Source organism: Daldinia loculata (genome assembly GCF_022478755.1).
Source record: "Daldinia loculata strain CBS 113971 unplaced genomic scaffold F4817scaffold_25, whole genome shotgun sequence".
Lineage (NCBI taxonomy): Eukaryota > Fungi > Ascomycota > Sordariomycetes > Xylariales > Hypoxylaceae > Daldinia > Daldinia loculata.
Genome location: NW_026054879.1, coordinates 50,029 through 67,467, shown reverse-complemented (window position 1 = coordinate 67,467; position 17,439 = coordinate 50,029). Strand labels below are relative to the sequence as shown.

Below are 17,439 nucleotides of genomic sequence, written 5' to 3'. Positions count from 1 at the left end.
ATAATTTGTACTATACTATTAGCATCTTTGCTTTAATCAGTAATTTGTAGATGGAGAGAAACTATTTTGCTTAGTCAGTATGACGAAATATATGTAGTCCTTCATAACCCGTCTTGGTACATATGTGGATGTACCTACGCATACCTGTAATGCGGGGAGCTGGGCTGCAAGTCAATTGCTTAGGTGCCCGCGAACCTAATTGCGGGATAAAAAGGATAGCTCCACTCAAATCTTGTCTTCCATTTAGCACCTTTGTTAGGTACAGCTTTGTTATAACTAATCATATGCGCGGCCAAATTTACCCGCTGCGGGGTTTTCTATCTTGACCAACCTATTTTTCTCAAAAAAAAAAAAAAAAAAAAAAAGACAGCAAGCAGTAAGGGGAATATATGGGGAAACGACGGGTTGGTCCATCTCTAAACTCATCCTTGGAACCTATTGTAAGGCAATTCTATGCACGTAAAACCTAACTATAGTCACACGTAGGGACCAAAATAAAATAATAAGCCCTAACCCCTAGACGCCTAGCCGATGCTCTTTTCTTTCTATAGACATATTATCATATGCCCTGGACCTTCCTATACGAGGGTGGTTTCATGGTTCTCCTAATCAACTTCCCGGCGTACGGTGGTATTAGAGAGATCGAACCGATGGCCAGTACACGCCAGAGAAAGCCCCTGTCACAACATAGATGAGTTAGCCGTTCTAGCGGCACTGACGGGGAAAAGAGCACTCACCAGCTAAGAAGAAAGTCAAGATCAAAGTATCCGCCTAGGAACGGCATCGATCCGACGTAGAAAAGGAAAGTTCCAATGATACACATGATCATAACCGGGTGCCAGGTCGTGATCTCAATTGTCACCATCAGGAGCTCGTTTAGGATGAGGACCGTGTAACTAACAGCTACCATCCTCGGACCATCGACTTCAGTGAGTATTTGGGATAGGCCCTGGATCATGCCGCCTTGATATATTGACACGAAGACCCAGACGAAAAAGGTACGGTAAGATAAGGAACGGCCAGACGTCAGTTCTTTGTAGAGCTCGGGGTAGAGGTTCGCAAGGTTCTCATCTACATCCTTGTCCAGAACGAGAGAGAGTACTGGTGCTGCTGTATAAACGGTGGCATATCCTACGAGAAGCCAATCCTGTAGACCGTAAGACGAGGTCATTGTAAAATGAATTAACAAAAAAAAGGGGGGGGGGGGGAGGGGGGGGGGTGGTTATGGAAGAAACGTACCTTGTACAAGCCCTCTGGTTCAAATTTAATGGCAATACTATACATGGTCTGACAGACAGCAATGATAAGTCCACGATGAATGACGAATTGGGCGAGCTTGGCACTTCGCTTGTAGCTGTTTCGACCGTGCCACACTAGCAATTTGGTGAGGTGGCAGAATTGCTCTATGGAGAAGTCTGCTGCGAGACTGGCCTGTCGACCCTCCTTGCCAACAATACCAACTCCCACGTCCGCGGCTTGGATCATGGAGACATCGTTCCCACCATCACCAATGCAACAAACTCGCTTCTTAGTGAACTCCTTGATCAGTTTCGCAATGTCGGCCTTCTGCGTGGGTGAGCACCTGCAAGCAACGACTGTTGGTAGTCGCACAGCTACTGAAATAAAATCGACTCTGAAATGCGTTAGATAAAGCATTAAGCTTTCACCATCAATTAGTAAGCAGGCGTCAGTTTTGCTTCTAAGGAAGTCGAGATGATCTTGCGCATTATCCTTATGCTTGAGTTTGGCAACCGTGTATATATATTGTCCGCGCGCAACAAGTTTAGAACTGACAGCGACGCATCTTGCCGTTTCAACTTTGTCGCCTGTTAACATCCAAATTTTGATACCGGCATTTCGAAGTAGCTCTAGAGACGGCTTTACATCCCTCTGAAGCTTGTCCTCAACACCGGTGACGCCCAAGAGTTCAAGGTCACGCTCAAGGAATTCTGAGACCACGCGTTGCATTCCGGCATCACGGCCGCTGATCGCTAAAGAAGCTTCCTGGTAGCTAGTCGAGAAGTCTCGGTACTGTTCGTAGGATATCCTTTTTCGTCCAACCACCAAAGTCCTTAGGCCTTCCCGGGCCATATTCGCAGTCTCCTCATCTAGCCAGTCATTCGCAGCCACAATAGACCCCATCACCGTGTCAGCACCCTTCTGGTAGAACCATATCTCTCCATTATCTGAGCCCGAGGGGGAAGGCTTCGACTGCTCATGAAATCGAACAATTATACCCATACGCTTACCGTCGGAAGTAAAGGGAAATATGTCTAGAATCTGAACCTGCACCACAACCTTTCCCGTCTCCGTTGATTCAAGGACCATCTTCTTGCGGTCTCGGTGTGCAAGGCGGAGACCAACAGATTCGGTCCATCGTACAATAGCTATTTCGTCTGGAGAAGAAGCTTGGTATGAAGTGACTGTTTGCCCATTTTCCTCTTCAACGGTAGGAGTCACATTGTGACAAAGAGCTAAAGCTAGAACAACATCCCGGACCCTGGATCCGATCTCCCGCCGTGTTCTGGTCGCAGTGACCCCTGCCGTCGTATTGTAAGAAGACGAAGGTGTGACGAGCGCAGTATCATTCGGCGTTCCGATGAAGCCGTGTCTTACATATGCCACCACCTCGTCCATTGCCTCGTTGGCATAGGACACAGTACCCACATGTATCTTTTTCATTTCCATCTCATTTTGAGTCAAAGTACCCGTCTTATCACTGAGTAAGTATTCGATGCGCCCTAGATCCTCCGGGATCGTGCTGGTCCGGACTACCGCGCCCGGGATACCAGGATCTCGTTGGATGAACCACGAATAAACACTCTTTCCCATGTCAAGGTTGACCCTAAGACTGATCGGGACAATGGTCGAAAATAGTACGAGAAATCGCATGATCTTCACGTACCAGATATTACCTTCGGTATTGTTAAATCCTTCCAAGGCCACGAGAATAACGGATAGTGCCAACGTGAGCGCGCAGAGTATTTTGGTCAAGGAGTTGATCTCGTATTCTAGTAGTCCTGTCTTGGACCGTGACAACGAGGTGGAAAGCGCCGATCGTGTCTGCGGTCCGGTATAGACGATGACAGCCATAGCAGTCGCTTGTGAAGCGATTATAGTGTTTGCCCAAGCAGTATTATCAATTGACAGGGGAGCAGAATTGCCCCTATCACTTATACTACTTTCATCGGACTGATTATTCAGGACGTCGTGTTTTGTCGCCATTAGCTCGACCTTGCCAACAAACTCGTTAACCCTTTTATCCGGCTTCCCACCAGTTACCCTAATGCGGACGAACTCTTCGACAGGTAAGGTCTGAGTTAAGACGGACGCAAGACGAAGTTTCCAGTCCGTTTCACCGTCGAGCTGATCTGTCCTGATGAATGTCTCCCCAGAGGACGCACCTTCAGAAGCATCCGAACTGACAGCCTCGGGGTTCTTCCCCTTTCCAGGAGTAGAATTGTTTTGATCTGCATCTGTCTCAAAAGGGTTAACTAGTAACGACTCTGACTCTGCATCTTCACTATCCTGAATTTGGGCTTGTGGACTCTCCGGCGTCGAGCATTTCAAGATGACGACATCAGCAGGAACGCGCTGGCCTTTGCTAAGCTTGAGAACATCGCCAACCTTGAGATCTCGGGATTTCTTCTTAACTTCTTGGAAAGAGGACGACGGGTGACCTAGACCTTGGCCTTCCACTTGTTCTTCTTCTTCCTGGATATCTGACAACCGGTCCCTTTGGGTTAATGGTTGGCGATCTGCTTTCCGTGAGGATGTTGATTTAAAAATTTTGGGACGGCGGGAGACTGAATTCTGATGACCTGGCTCTCCAAACTGTAGAACAACATACTCCTCGGAGTTCGCTTCATTGTCTCTCCGACGCCGCTCTATATCATCGTATGCCTCCTTTCCCATTGTGATAACAAGAACGAACGCAAGCGGCGCGACGTACGTGGATAAATAACCTATCCTCAGGGCTGGAATGGCCTGTGATAAGGCGACGAGTAGAAAATACATGTTGAAGAAGAAAGAAAATTCATTATAGAGAGTAATAGGAAGGAATGTGAGCGCGGTGTATTTCGCATTCGAGACGAGGTTCGGTGGGTAACGTATAGATTGAGGGGAACCAACGGCAACGGTCCTCGACGTCGAGGGGTCGTCTTCTCTATTATCAATGGCCGTATCGTCATCTTGCCGATTTGAGCCTGTGCTTGACATAAAACTAGGTAGCCTTAGAGAGGAGCCGATATGAGCCAGGCCATGGAGTCTATCGCTGGCGAACGACCGTCTCTGGGGGCGAGGCGCATATTCGTCTAAAAGGGGAGCTTCATCGCCGGCATGGTGACTTCCATCCGAGTAACGCTGCTCATGTATATCATCCTCTAGCAAGTCTGCAGCGTCACCGTTCCCATCCCTACTGCGACCAAGCTCGCCGTAGCCGCGACTTCGATTCCCTACCCGTCTCAGACCGCCCATGCGAATATTTCTCAACGCAATCCGTGGCGCTCGTTGTTCGGGACTATGGTTGCGTCCAAAGAGCCGGGAGGCTTGGGCATGCGATGAGGTGGTAGGATCTAATTCTTGCAGGTCCAGGTCGACATCTGAATCCGAGTCGTTTACAGGGGAATCGGGCGGCTCGGTCGGACGGTACGAGTTTAATGGCGGCATTCCCGCATTGGGATCATGCTCCTAAGAGGAGCTACTTAGAAAATACGGAACCCGGCTGATGGCGTTCGCAGTAATGGACAATACAAAATCAACATGCGAATACCTAAAGCTTACTGTAGCAGATGTGAGTAGAATAGCCTCGAGTTGCCCGAACGTGCGCGGAATAATATCTGATGAGGCCCTGTAGATATTATAAAATCCTTAGCGAATTCGAGACATAATAATCTTAATAGCGAAGCTTAGTAGTGAGAGTGCGAGAGGAAAACGATTATAATTTGGTTGTATAGTAGGTATGGAGTGTTAAAGTTGGCCAAATATCAAATGTTCGACTTCCGTAAAGGTGGCTCATTGCAGGCAGGCGGATACATGTAGTTACCTACACTGATTGATAGCCTATGTACACTACATAAGCCTAGCATAGCGTACCCACTTACGCGCATACCATGTACTGAAGTACCTAACGTCGTAGCATTTGAAGGAAGCTTCGTTGGATTCGTTTCAGCGTACCGATATACGAAGTGCATATGCACCACAAATACACACATGCAGGTAGTTCAGTTCCTCCTTTAAACTTACCGTACATACATACCTATGTATAGCTTATCTATGTGACCCTAAATGGCGTATTTTACTTGGACTTGCATGTTTGATGAGTAGCCCGAATAACTACAGAGCCATAACTATAATTAAAGATAGGAAAATCATAGCTGGAGCCATTGTCTGGAAAATCACGCGTAAATAACTCAGATCTTCCGTACGTTTATTTATTATCTTATTGGCTCAGCATGTAGAGTGGTTTGATCATAATCCATATGCGCCCAAGGGGAAACAATTGTAGTCGTTCGGATCGTACAAATCGAAAGAAGCCCTCGATTAAACGCTTCATTGTAATAGGAAAAGGTTCAATGGCCTTAACCCCCCTGATATCCATTGTCGTCCTAACCCTAGCCATATAGTAAAGCTGCTGGGAAGTTAGTTGGGTGGTTAAGTAATAGTAGTATTTACTACTAACGTGCTCCAGTCCGCCAACGCTCTAATAGCCCGTATGGGTATGTCCGCCTCCTCTTCTTCATCTGTTGATCCTGAAAACCCGCCATGCCCTAAGCGGCAGGGCTCAAGTCACCGCTTTTCATCACATCCGCCTCGCTCACCTGCCAAGTTCATCCAACGGAAGATCGGCTTCGTCTTTTCCAACGATAGAATCAGCAACCTTCCAGATCTGGAGCATATTGTCCTCAGCAGCGCTCGCTACGAGCCAAGGGTCGTTCAAATTCCAGCTGAAATCGGCAAGATGATTAGTGTGGCCGCCGTGCATGAATAAACTACCAAGTATTAGCCAATGTCTCTCCGTATGATATCAAAAGACTCACAGTTCAGGAGGTCCATCTTCTTGATCATCCGGTTGTTGTTCCTCACCAACTCTACTTAGATCCCAGAAGATGATTCGCCGGTCGTAACTAGCACTGCCTAGAATGCCTGCTTCGTGAGGATGCCAGGAAAGAGAGGTGACCGCGTCTTGGTGGCCTTCCAACGTATGGACCTTTTCCTTTACGTTACGAAGGTCCCAGATGCCGATGGTCTTGTCAGCGGATGCGGTCGCCACGAGAACCTCGGTCGACGGGTTGAATGCTAGTGAGTTAATAGCATCGCTATGCCCATCCTTGGCAACCAAAGATGATTGAGTATTAGACGGCTGCCTCACATCCATGATTTGCAGAGTTAAATCGTCAGATACACTACCAATGAAGTTTTTAGATATAGGATGATATTGAACATCGTTAACAATGTTAGTGTGATGAGTGAACCGGCGAGAAGGACCGAGGGTTGTGCTGCCATTCTGTAGCGACTTGAGGTCCCTGTTGCATGTTATTAGCACGATCGAATAATTGTCTACATCAGGTTTTCAAGGGAGCAGCATACCAAAGACAGACGGTCTGATCCTCGCTTCCTGACGCTAAAGCGCCTTCAGAATGGGGATTCCAGTTGAGACCAAACCCCTCTTGCTTATGGCCTTCAAGGCTAATTTGAGGATTAACCTTGCCGTTGGGCTCGAAGCTATGCTTAGTTCTATCGAATATGAGAATTCTACCGTCGACAGCTAATGTCGCGATCAGGTCGGGATTCTGAGGGCAGTAACGGGCCTTATTGACCTCGCCAGGGTGGTCGATCTTCTGAACGATGCTCCATTTCATGGCTGTGGTAACATCTGTAGACGGAGATTTGCCGTAGCCACCAATTTCACCCCGCTCGTCATCATAGTCGTTTGCATTAGGGCGAACTGACTTGGGTATCTCGACCTGGGCAATCTGGAGATGATTCGGCTTGCCCTCAGAGGTATGCGTTCCGATTAGGACTCGGTGGATACGGCAGTTCTTTCCCTCAGGCTCCTTTACATCGGGAAACCATTGAACCGTGAGAGTAGGCCATGTTAGGGCGGTGCTGCAATTTGTTAGCAGGAAGAGCCAACTTGTGCTGCCATGTACAAGCTCACCTCAGGATCATATCATAGAGAAAAGGTGAATTCTTTTTCCACGTCTTGTACTCTAATAATCGTAAGAATTGCACTAGTCACTGCGGAAAATAATCGTGGCCTACCTTCATTGATAAGTCTCTGCTCCTCGTCTTCATCATAGTCCTGGGCCATGTCCACTTCTACTACGTCAATAGGTATTCATGAGAAAAGTAAACAAGAGAACACGACGGAAAAGGAAATGAAAATACTAACCTTCGACATCCTCGACAACAGGGCCTGGAGCCATATTGAATTGACCTTTCTCGTAGAATCGATTACGGGATGTTGCGATTTCGGGAGTTGAGCTCAGGATATTTGCTAAGTGTTCAGAAGGAATTTCGCGACTGGACGCGATGCCGCGTAAAGTATGGATTTAGAAGTACCTACATGTAGCCTACCTAAGGTAGCAAGGTTGTACCGCCTATCGCCTGCCACCCGATCTGATAAAAGGGGATTATGTAATACATATCCATGAATGCATACATATGTATGTACTAACAAGAATGTCCCAGCCGTAGTGCGGGGGAGCTGAGAGGTACCTGTAGCTGATAGGTAAGTCAGTTCTACATTGCACCCAATCCTACATGTACAGTACGTGTACTTGAATTTTGGGGTAAGGCTATCGGGTACCTACATCCTCGTACCTATTCCCACTAGGTTACAAGGTTGTGTGCCACCACAGCACCCACGCAGCCCACGACACCACTAACCTGCAAAACCAGTATCGCGGTCAATGACTCCTCGTCGCCGAGATCAGAGCTACACACTACACACACTACACACACTACACACATAAACGCATACACAGATCCGCGTCGCATTCAAGTTACCGAGGCCGCCAGTAACCTGTCTATCGTCGCCAAAAAAAAATATTGCATTGCCCCAGATGCATTGCCTCGACGATATTCGACAAAAATTCAACTACATCGTCTATTCCATATAACGCCTTACTTCTTTGAGCGCCCTCCCTCATTAAAAGTTCATAGCAGAACATCAGATCGCAAAGCAGTATTTTGTAGTTCCTTGCGGACGAGATCTTAGTTAGACAAAATTTGTCACATCGTACATCGGTCTTGCGGCGTTGTACACATTCTATAATTTTCTTTCCTCTAACTACCAACTCCCACTAATCAACTAAGGTCAGAATGGGGTACGTATAAGTCATTCTCGAGATCAGATTCTAAAGCATAGTATTAACCCCAGTCTAGTGTTCCCAAGTTTTTCAGATGGCTCTCGGAGCGATATCCTGCGATATCCCAACTTATTGCTGAGAATCGCATCCCCGAATTCGACAACCTTTATGTGCGGCAATCCACCAATATATCCTCTCTCGCCGTCGTTCGCTAACCTACGTAGTTGGATATGAATGGTATTATACATAATTGTACCCACAAAGACACCCACGATACCTCGTTCCGCCTGAGCGAAGATGAGATGTTCATTCGCATATTTAACTATATTGAGCACTTGTTTGGCAAGATCAAGCCCAAGAAGCTGTTCTTCATGGCTATTGACGGGGTGGCCCCCAGAGCGAAGATGAACCAGCAGAGAGCTCGCCGTTTCCGAACTGCGTTAGATGCCGAACAGGCTCGCGAGAAGGCAATACGAGAAGGTCAAGAACTGCCAAAGGATGATCCCTTTGACAGTAATTGCATCACGCCAGGTACCGAGTTCATGGCCAAGTTAACCCAACAGCTCAAGTACTTCATCAGCAAAAAGATCTCCGAGGATTCCGATTGGCAGGTTTGCGACGTAGTTCTGTCAGGTCACGAAGTACCCGGCGAAGGAGAGCACAAGATCATGGAGTACATCAGGAATGCAAAGGCCCAACCCGATTATCACCCTAATGTTCGCCATTGTTTATATGGCCTAGATGCCGATCTTATCATGCTAGGGTTGTTAAGCCACGATCCTCACTTCTGCTTGCTTCGAGAAGAGGTCACCTTCGGCCGCGCCTCTAAGACGAAATCGAAGGAGCTAGAGCATCAAAACTTCTACCTGATGCACCTATGTATAGTTCGAGAATATCTTGAATTGGAGTTCCAGGAGTTGAAAAAGGAAGGAGCCATAAAAGTGCCTTTCGACATGGAGAGGATCATTGACGATTTCATACTTATGGCGTTCTTCGTTGGTAACGACTTTCTTCCAAGTCTACCTAATCTTCATATTAACGAAGGGGCTTTGGCGACCATGTTTCGTATTTATAAACAAGTCCTCCCGCAGTGTGACGGTTACATCAACGAAGGAGGGGTCATCAACCTCAGCCGTCTGGGACTATTGCTAGAGGAACTCTCCAAGGAGGAGGACCGATTTTTTGAACATGAGAACGCCGACTCCAGGTGGCTCAAGGGTAAACAGGCAGTGGAAACCAATGGCGAAGTGCCGGCTAAGGCGAAAGGACAGCTCGTTATGACCAGTTCTCAGAAGGAATTGTGGAAGAAGATAAGGAAGTTCATAAATACGCAGCCGCCTACTCCTCTCAACCTTGGCCACGAGCTTGTTGCTGCCGACCGAAAATTTGTACAGGACACCGCTGATAGCCTTCATGTTGAATGGCGCACCATCGAAGACGACGATGGACGACGCAACCTAGTCCTAACAATTCCTACAAATCCAGACGGCGATGAAAATGATGAAGAAGAGGAAGAAGGCCATATGGCCTTGTTTCGCGTTATGAAGCGTTATGACAAAGCTCAGGTAGTCGACTCTTCTGCCGAAGAAGCCCAGGCGGCCGCGCAAGCAAAGTATAAGGAAAAGTTCTTGGAGTGGAAAGACAAATACTATACAAGCAAATTCGAATGGTCTCCGGAGGTCAAGGAGACAGAGCTGACGAAGCTTTGTGAGAATTACGTCCAAGGCCTACAATGGGTGCTATACTACTACTATAAAGGAGTAGCTTCTTGGCCATGGTTTTATGGTTATCATTACTCTCCCATGACATCCGGTAAGTCCTAGCAACCTCGGTCCTAAAGCAAATGACTCTGCTAACAGTCGGCCCATCTAGACATTATGAAAGGCATGAATGCTGATCTAACATTCAAACTCGGTCAACCCTTCCGACCGTTTGAACAGCTCATGGGTGTTCTCCCAGACCGAAGCAAGAAGATTGTTCCTTCGGTATATCACGAGCTCATGACAGATCCCAAATCACCAATCATCGATTTCTACCCACGGGACTTCGAGCTCGACATGAATGGCAAGAAAATGGAATGGGAAGCAGTTGTTAAAATCCCCTTCATCGACGAGAAGCGACTGTTGTCTGCAATGGCGCCCAAGAATGAGCTTCTTACACCAGATGAAAAGGCTCGCAACGGCTTTGGTGTTTCAATGAAGTTTACATACGACCCTAACATTGACTTTATATACCCCTCGTCCATGGTCGGAATCTTTCCCGATATTCCCCACTGCCATTGTGTCGAAAATATTTTTGACCTACCCACAACAGAAGGGCTGGAGTTATATGTTGGCCTACTCGATGGCACAAAGGTCGGCGTGGACGCGTTAGCAGGATTCCCCAGTCTTGCTACACTACCTTACAATGCTACCCTTGGCTTCCACGGAGTAAATGTTTTCCAGCAGGAAAGTCGAAACGAGAGCATGGTTGTAACCCTAGCCGACGTTGAGCTCCGAAGTAGAGTTGAGTCGGCAAAAGTCAAGCTGGGGCAAAGATGCTACGTTGGTTATCCCTTCTTGCAGGAGGCTAAAATCGCACGTGTATCGGACGAACTATTCGACTATTCGTTAGCTACGGATGGTTCTGGTCAAGTGATACAGACTCACCATTCTGGTAGGGAGATCGACGATTGGAATAGAAAGGCCTTTCGTATTGAGAATTTCTATAATAGCCGACTCGGCATCATTATTGGCCCCGTCGAATCTATGGTCCATGTTGAAATGCTGAAGGGGCTCATTAAGACGGATGAGGGTGCCACCATTAAAGAATATGGCCCAATCCCAGGCATGGAAACGGATTACGCAGCACAGGTCATTGTCGACGAAGTTGTAAGCGAAGACGAACGTTTCATTGAAAAGGCTGCAATACCGTTCGAGGAGGAGTTCCCCGTCGGATCCCGCTCTTTCTTTCTCGGGGACTATGCCTATGGGCGCCCCCTTCAGATCTCAAGTCACAACGACAATCAAGCCGAGATCATGATATCTTTTCCGTCCGTAAAAGAACCAAACTTCACGCAGCAGATCATCCGTCGCGCCGAACAGCAAAGCGGTTATCGACCGTCTTACGCCGTTGCGAAAGACTTGGGGCTTCACCCACTTGTTTTAAGCAAGATCACCTCATCTTTCTTCGTTCATACGATCGGCGGCAGCATGAAGGTTAATCTCGGACTAAATCTCAAGTTTGAGGGAAGGAAGCAGAAGGTCTTGGGGTACTCGAGGAAGTCAAATTCGGGGTGGGAATTCAGTCCTGCTGCGATTCAATTGCTAGTAGAATACATGACTCGTTTCCCCGATTTCTTCGCTGCTGTGATGCAGAACCCGTCAGGGAGCGAACTCAACGAGACTCAACTCTGGCCGGACAGCAACGTCGCCACCGCTAGGATTAAGGAGATTGGCGCATGGCTCAAAACTGTGGAGACCAGTAAGTTCGAGCGAGTTCCTCTCGATGCCGAACAGCTGGACTCCGAAGTGGTCATGCAGCTCCAGAATGCGGTAGATTCGCTAAGGGAAACCAATGAAAAACACGAGGCTAAAAAGCTCAAGTGTGTTCCCCGGTCCGCCCTACTTAACCCGAAAGATGCTACGCAACGACTCGGCAATCAGAAGTTCAGCTTAGGTGATCGGGTTGTCTATGTACAGGCGTCTGGAAAGGTACCCATTGCTTCTAGAGGTACAGTTGTTGGTATAACCACTGTCGGGAATCACCACATGCTCGATATACTTTGCGACAACGCGTTCATGAATGGGACAACCTTAGGCGGTCGCTGCGATCCTTTCCGGGGACAGACCGTCCCAGCCAATTCGGTACTCAATGTCACAAACAGGCAAGTAATTGCAAATTCGAAGATGAGTCTAGAAAAGCGACCAACTCAAACAACGCTACCCCTTCATACGCGAGGGTATGGTGCACCTGGGGGCTCAGGTAGTCAATTTAGAGACGCGCCAGCACCAGGTCCCCTCCGTGGGACGTGGCGGGGCGCCGTAAATGGCTTCAATCGGCAACCAGGACAAGGGCGTGGTGGTGGTCAGGCCCACCAGAAACCTAACGGAGCTCCTTGGCTACAGCATAGCAGCTCGGTTTACCAGTCGGCACCCAACGACGATCCATCGCAAGGGTCAGCGCAGCAAACTGGTGGTTATCCTACACGCGGTCGCGGCGGCCCGAATCGAGGTGGACGTGGCAACCGCGGTGCCAGGGGCGCCTCGAATAGTCCGAGCAACGTGAATGGGTTTGCTACCCAGCAGTCATATAACGCTGTTCCTCCACCAGCCGGACTGGACACCCGCGGTGGTAGAGGGCGTTCACGTGGTCGTGGGGGTGGTCGTGGACGTGGAGCTCGTGGCGGATCCAGCGTGGATCAACAGGCTGGAAATTCTAGCTAAGCCATGTCATACAGGCGCTTATAGCATAGGGAACAGGAGCTATTCGACACTGGCACGGCAAACAGCAGTACGAGGTGGAGGAAAAGTGGAAGATAGTATAGGATGACCTCATATAAGTCTTGGTAATTTTGCCCTGGCGAAATAAAACATGGACACGACAATGGAGGCGACGCAATACAAGATGTATAGTCTAGCTATATGTCGCTCCTGGATGTATTGGCATCTCAGAGAGGCCAACTATAATAGTTGCCCATATCAGTGGTCACGCATCAATAAGCTACCTACTTATCACCTACTTATGTTATCTACAGCATAGAAGCCTATCCCATAGAGAAAGCACAGCTAGAGCGCCTGTGTGAAGTAGACCAAGCACATAATCTTAGCATATTGCTATATAAGATCGGGTTAGCTGGCCATTACTACTCATCCATATGAACATATTGTATGTACATATATACCTACATAGAAAAACAGAACAAGCCGTAATAGCAGTATAATATTTCTAAAATCGGTTACATAAGTGTATCTGTATAGCAACTCTAATATAGTTTCCCAGGATATATCTAACAGCCTTGATATCATGATTAAGGTCTCGCCTTTACTTCACTTCTTACTACAAGGCAGAATACTATTGGACCCTCGACCAACTATCCCAAATCATTGGGTAGGCCCCAACAGACAAAGATCTCTGGAACGAGTATTTACGAGCTGCATGGAAATATTATCCTCAATCGTAACCAGAAGAGCCAAAACGCACTACGATTTTTCTTGGTTTCTTTTACATCCTTCCATTCCACCCAATAGCTCAGTCATCAGAGCCAACCAACCACCTATCCGTCTACACAGCCCGGCTCCTCGCTTAGACAACCACCTCAGGAGCCCACCCCTTACTTGTCCAAAGAGCTAGCTAACTACAGAGATACCTTTTAGAGAGACAAAGAGCTCGTCTCGTTCGGAGATAAATAGACATAAACGAACGGAAAAAATCCATAGCAAAAGACGAAAGAAGACGGGACGATGAGCAAAGAGAAAATAAGTAATTTGAGTTGAAATAGAGCGTAACAGGTGTAGCAGTAGTAGTAGTAGTAGTAGTAGTAGTAGTAGTAGTAGTAATAGTAAAAGGAAGATACAATAAAACTCTAGGAATAAGTCCGGGGTTCGACGAATGAAGCCAGGTATACCATTTACACTCCCTGCGCTATGCACCACCATTCAGATCCCGCCTTTACTGCACATATCCGTCCATTTGTACAAAAGTTGGTCCTTCCACCTAGGTCAGAACTTTCAATGTATATCGGGTAACAAGGTCGTCGACATGGTTGACAGTAAAAGAACCTTACCCACCACTCCCAGCAACCAAGGCCCCTTCCCCTAGATGTCCCTTCTAGAAAATCGGCCTTTTTTTGTCTTTTCCAGCTCCACTCAAACATTTCCGGTGTAACTTTTTCTTGTCTCTTAAAACAAAAACGTTTCCCCCACAAACACCCTGCTAATCCTTTGGTATCCTCGACTCCCCCTATGCCGCGTCTTCAAAAACTGAGCCCACACCCTTAGGAAGTGCCGTTTTTTACGTCCTGAGAAGTACCGCCAAGGATGACACCGCCCATGATTTACCGTGTACTACAACATTCCAAACACGGCCGAAATCGGTCATAGTGAAATCGAATACCGAACACTCCGCACGAGGGCCGTATGAGCCGAAATACTTTTTACGTTTAAGCAGGTGATTTGTTCGAAGGCGCACCTGCGCCATTCTGACGAGCATCGCCACCACTGACGGACAAACCACCAATACCGGAAGAGAGGAATGCAAACGGATCGTTTTCCGACTGAGACGAGTAGAAGTTATTAGATGGTCCGGCCGAGGCGGGACCGTTGCTTGCAGACTGGAAAGCAGCCTCGGCCGCTCGGCTATCAAATGGTCCTGCCGAATGCGAACCCGGAGCAGGTCCGAAATGGGTATTCAGAGACGGGTACGGGGCAGCACCACCACCAATGCCCGATGGCAAGGCGTACGTGCTAGGCGGGCCTCCAAAGTGGTGACCGTAACCACCCGACGCTCCGAATGGACCGGCAGCTGAGGCAAATGGACCTGGGCCTGGCGTTCCGGCCATGGAGCCAGAGCCCATACCGTAGCTAGAACCACTGTCCATTGGCGAGGGATAGCCAGAATCGGCAACTACTGCAGCGCCAGCACGGCTAGCGCCGCATCGAAGACAACAGACGTTCTTAGCAAAGTTGTGGTAACCACAAACTTCATTACCACACTTCCAATCTCCAGCTCGAAAGGGGACAACACCACTACCACCCATACGACCTCCTCCATGGCCCATGTTTCCGTGATGACCACCGTGATGCGGCGGAGGACCCATCATAGCCGGCGGGCCGTAACCATAGCCGTAGCCCATATCGCCTTGCGGCCCGGCGCTTACTGCTGGGAATGAGCAACGGAAGCAGGCCGTCCGTCTCTGAAAGTTGGAGAAACCACACGAGGGGCATGTCCAGTCGCCAGGGCGGGGTCGGTTCTTACTCGGGGGGAAAGGCGTCAGGATTTCTGCGGCTCGGTCAAGCACGCGACTAGAAGACGGTGAGACCTCAATGGCCTTCTCGTTCAAAGCGCGACCATTCATGCAGAGGCTCTCGGCGGCCTAAAATGTCTTAGTTAGCGTACAGAAACATGTGATATAAGTATCTATATGTAAGAACACACCTCTTCATGGGACGAAAATACGGCAAAACCGGTACCTGTGGGCTTGTGCTGTTCCGGGGTACGTAGGGTCCAGAAAGCAATGGGGCGACCACCAAATTGGGTGAACCAACTCTCAAGCTCCGACTGGGTAGTATCGTGAGGCAAACCAGACATGTGCAGAACCTTACTTCGCTCAGATAGGAATGCACGAACATCAGCACGGGCATCCATAGGACGGGTTAAGACGTCAGGATGCTCCTGGGGTGGTTGAGACTTGCGAATCAGGCCGCGCAGAACTCTGGCAAGAGTCACCGCCTCTTCCATGGCACGTCGAGGAGATGCTGGGGCAAGAGCCTGCAGGTGAAAGGGTAGGTTATGTTTGATCGGGGCACTAGATTGGACGGGCTCGACCTCGAGGGCAGCGCAGATGTTGGAGAGCATCGAAGGCCCGAAGGGGAGGGATTCAGGATGGTGCTGTTGCCATCGTTGGTATTCGGTGCGTAGATCGAATGTCCTCGAGTGTTGCAGGTAGGGTGGGAGCACAACAGCTTTGTCGCGAGCTTCGCGAGGAAGCTGGACACGAAGGTCCCAGGCATCGAGAGTAACAAAGACGAAGTCGAGATTTTGAGAGGTCAGGTGCTCAGAAGCGAAAGCATCGAAGCGGTTAACTGCGTCCCGGAAAGTTCCCGCATTTCGTACATGCTCCCATGTCAGGGTCGTAAGGCTAGCTATAAGCGCAAAACATATAAGTATTAGTCTGATGAAGCTAGAGATGCGTGCAGCGGGAATGACGATGCACGGAGAAGGGGGGAGGGGGAGGGAAAAGGGGTAGTCAATCCCGTAGCTACGACTTACTGCATAAGGGTGTAATAGGTGTATTGATAGGTTTCACGAGCACGCTCTCACGATGAATCTAGCATTGAAAGAAATAAGTCAGCACGCAAAAGTTCCCCTTTATAACAATAAACTCGTTGATTTCCACCATCCATATCCCATACCTCTTCAAGCGACTTAGAATCTAGGAGGATCCAGCCAAGCTCAATCACCTCTGCGGAATCCTTTGTCACGTAGACGCCGTGTTCATCACAGGTAGTTGCTACATGGATAACGACGTAGCGGTCGATATGAGGAGGTGGAGTCTGCTGGCTCGACATATTGGGCAGACTCGATGCCTATGATATAGGACGACGGTAGCGGTGATGTTGGTATGTAGTATGTAGTATGTAGTATGATGTTTTATAGTACAGTAATTAAAGTCGGACTTGACGCGGCTCGATGTAGTATTGAATGTTACGACGGAAACCTGTCAAGTTGAACTGAGCAGGTTTTAAGAATTTGGAAACCCGAAAAGTTCGAGAGGATCGAGGGTCATAAATGTGGGATCGCAGAAAGGAGGTCAAAGGCGGTGGCCGAGGTGTCGTAGCAACGAGCGACTGGAGCTCCAGTTTGTTTTTTTAAAAATGTGGATGATTAATAAGAGGAAAAAAACACAGCTAGAAAAGCCTTCAATGCAATACGCGATAAGGGAGAACCCAACGTCGAAAAAGTAGTTGTGGTTATTCCCTTTTTTTTCCCTTTTATCTCGGTAGGATTTTGACGTCTACCCAGTTATAAACCAGGCAGCTCCTCGCAATCTCGCAATCTCGCAATGCTGCAATGCCCTAATATCGAGAAGAGGGATCGAGGAGAGCGCCGGGGCAAGAAAAAAGGAAGAGGAAAAAAAGAGAAGAGAGAATAAGGGGTGGAAGAATGATGTTCTGGAGAGGGATAAGAGAAAGTGAGTCTGTTGTGCGCAGAAGGAAGAGAGGAAAAAAAGAGCACAGAGAATGAGACGAGTCACGACGAACACCTCCCAAGATTGCACAGTTGTTGCGTGGTGGGTTCGGTTGTAGCGAGAGCTGTTGGTTTTGGGCAGTGTGCATAGTTGGTCAATCTCCTTATGATTGATTGATTGATTGATTAATTGATTATTTTTTTTCTTCTCCTTCCTTTCCTTTTGGGTAACCCCCTCTTC

The 17,439-nt window shown here is 48.3% G+C and overlaps 4 protein-coding genes across 4 annotated transcripts; 1 reads left to right on the top strand and 3 right to left on the bottom strand.

The window, feature by feature from the left end:
- Positions 1–105: 105 nt before the first annotated feature.
- Positions 106–5,061, bottom strand: F4817DRAFT_337698 (phospholipid-translocating P-type ATPase). The gene is made up of 4 exons (XM_049303331.1): positions 4,772–5,061; positions 1,240–4,689; positions 738–1,147; positions 106–677 (listed from the first exon to the last, which is right to left on the bottom strand). Exons 2-4 carry the CDS (start codon positions 4,666–4,668, stop codon positions 560–562), a joined length of 3,957 nt encoding a protein of 1,318 aa, XP_049158902.1. The 5' UTR covers positions 4,669–4,689; positions 4,772–5,061; the 3' UTR covers positions 106–559.
- A 619-nt stretch (positions 5,062–5,680) lies between these two features.
- Positions 5,681–7,538, bottom strand: F4817DRAFT_337684 (WD40 repeat-like protein). Its single transcript, XM_049303330.1, has 6 exons — positions 7,394–7,538; positions 7,264–7,317; positions 7,160–7,211; positions 6,589–7,107; positions 6,039–6,524; positions 5,681–5,990 (listed from the first exon to the last, which is right to left on the bottom strand). Exons 1-6 carry the CDS (start codon positions 7,425–7,427, stop codon positions 5,816–5,818), a joined length of 1,320 nt encoding a protein of 439 aa, XP_049158901.1. The 5' UTR covers positions 7,428–7,538; the 3' UTR covers positions 5,681–5,815.
- A 625-nt stretch (positions 7,539–8,163) lies between these two features.
- F4817DRAFT_108981 (exoribonuclease 1) lies at positions 8,164–12,926 on the top strand. The gene is made up of 4 exons (XM_049297454.1): positions 8,164–8,330; positions 8,389–8,482; positions 8,537–10,124; positions 10,185–12,926. The coding sequence occupies exons 1-4, from the start codon at positions 8,326–8,328 to the stop codon at positions 12,734–12,736; spliced, it is 4,239 nt and encodes a 1,412-aa protein (XP_049158900.1). The 5' UTR covers positions 8,164–8,325; the 3' UTR covers positions 12,737–12,926.
- A 1,382-nt stretch (positions 12,927–14,308) lies between these two features.
- On the bottom strand, positions 14,309–16,802 carry F4817DRAFT_108957 (uncharacterized protein). The gene is made up of 4 exons (XM_049297453.1): positions 16,424–16,802; positions 16,281–16,338; positions 15,447–16,153; positions 14,309–15,384 (listed from the first exon to the last, which is right to left on the bottom strand). The coding sequence occupies exons 1-4, from the start codon at positions 16,577–16,579 to the stop codon at positions 14,452–14,454; spliced, it is 1,854 nt and encodes a 617-aa protein (XP_049158899.1). The 5' UTR covers positions 16,580–16,802; the 3' UTR covers positions 14,309–14,451.
- Between the last annotated feature and the right edge of the window lie 637 nt (positions 16,803–17,439).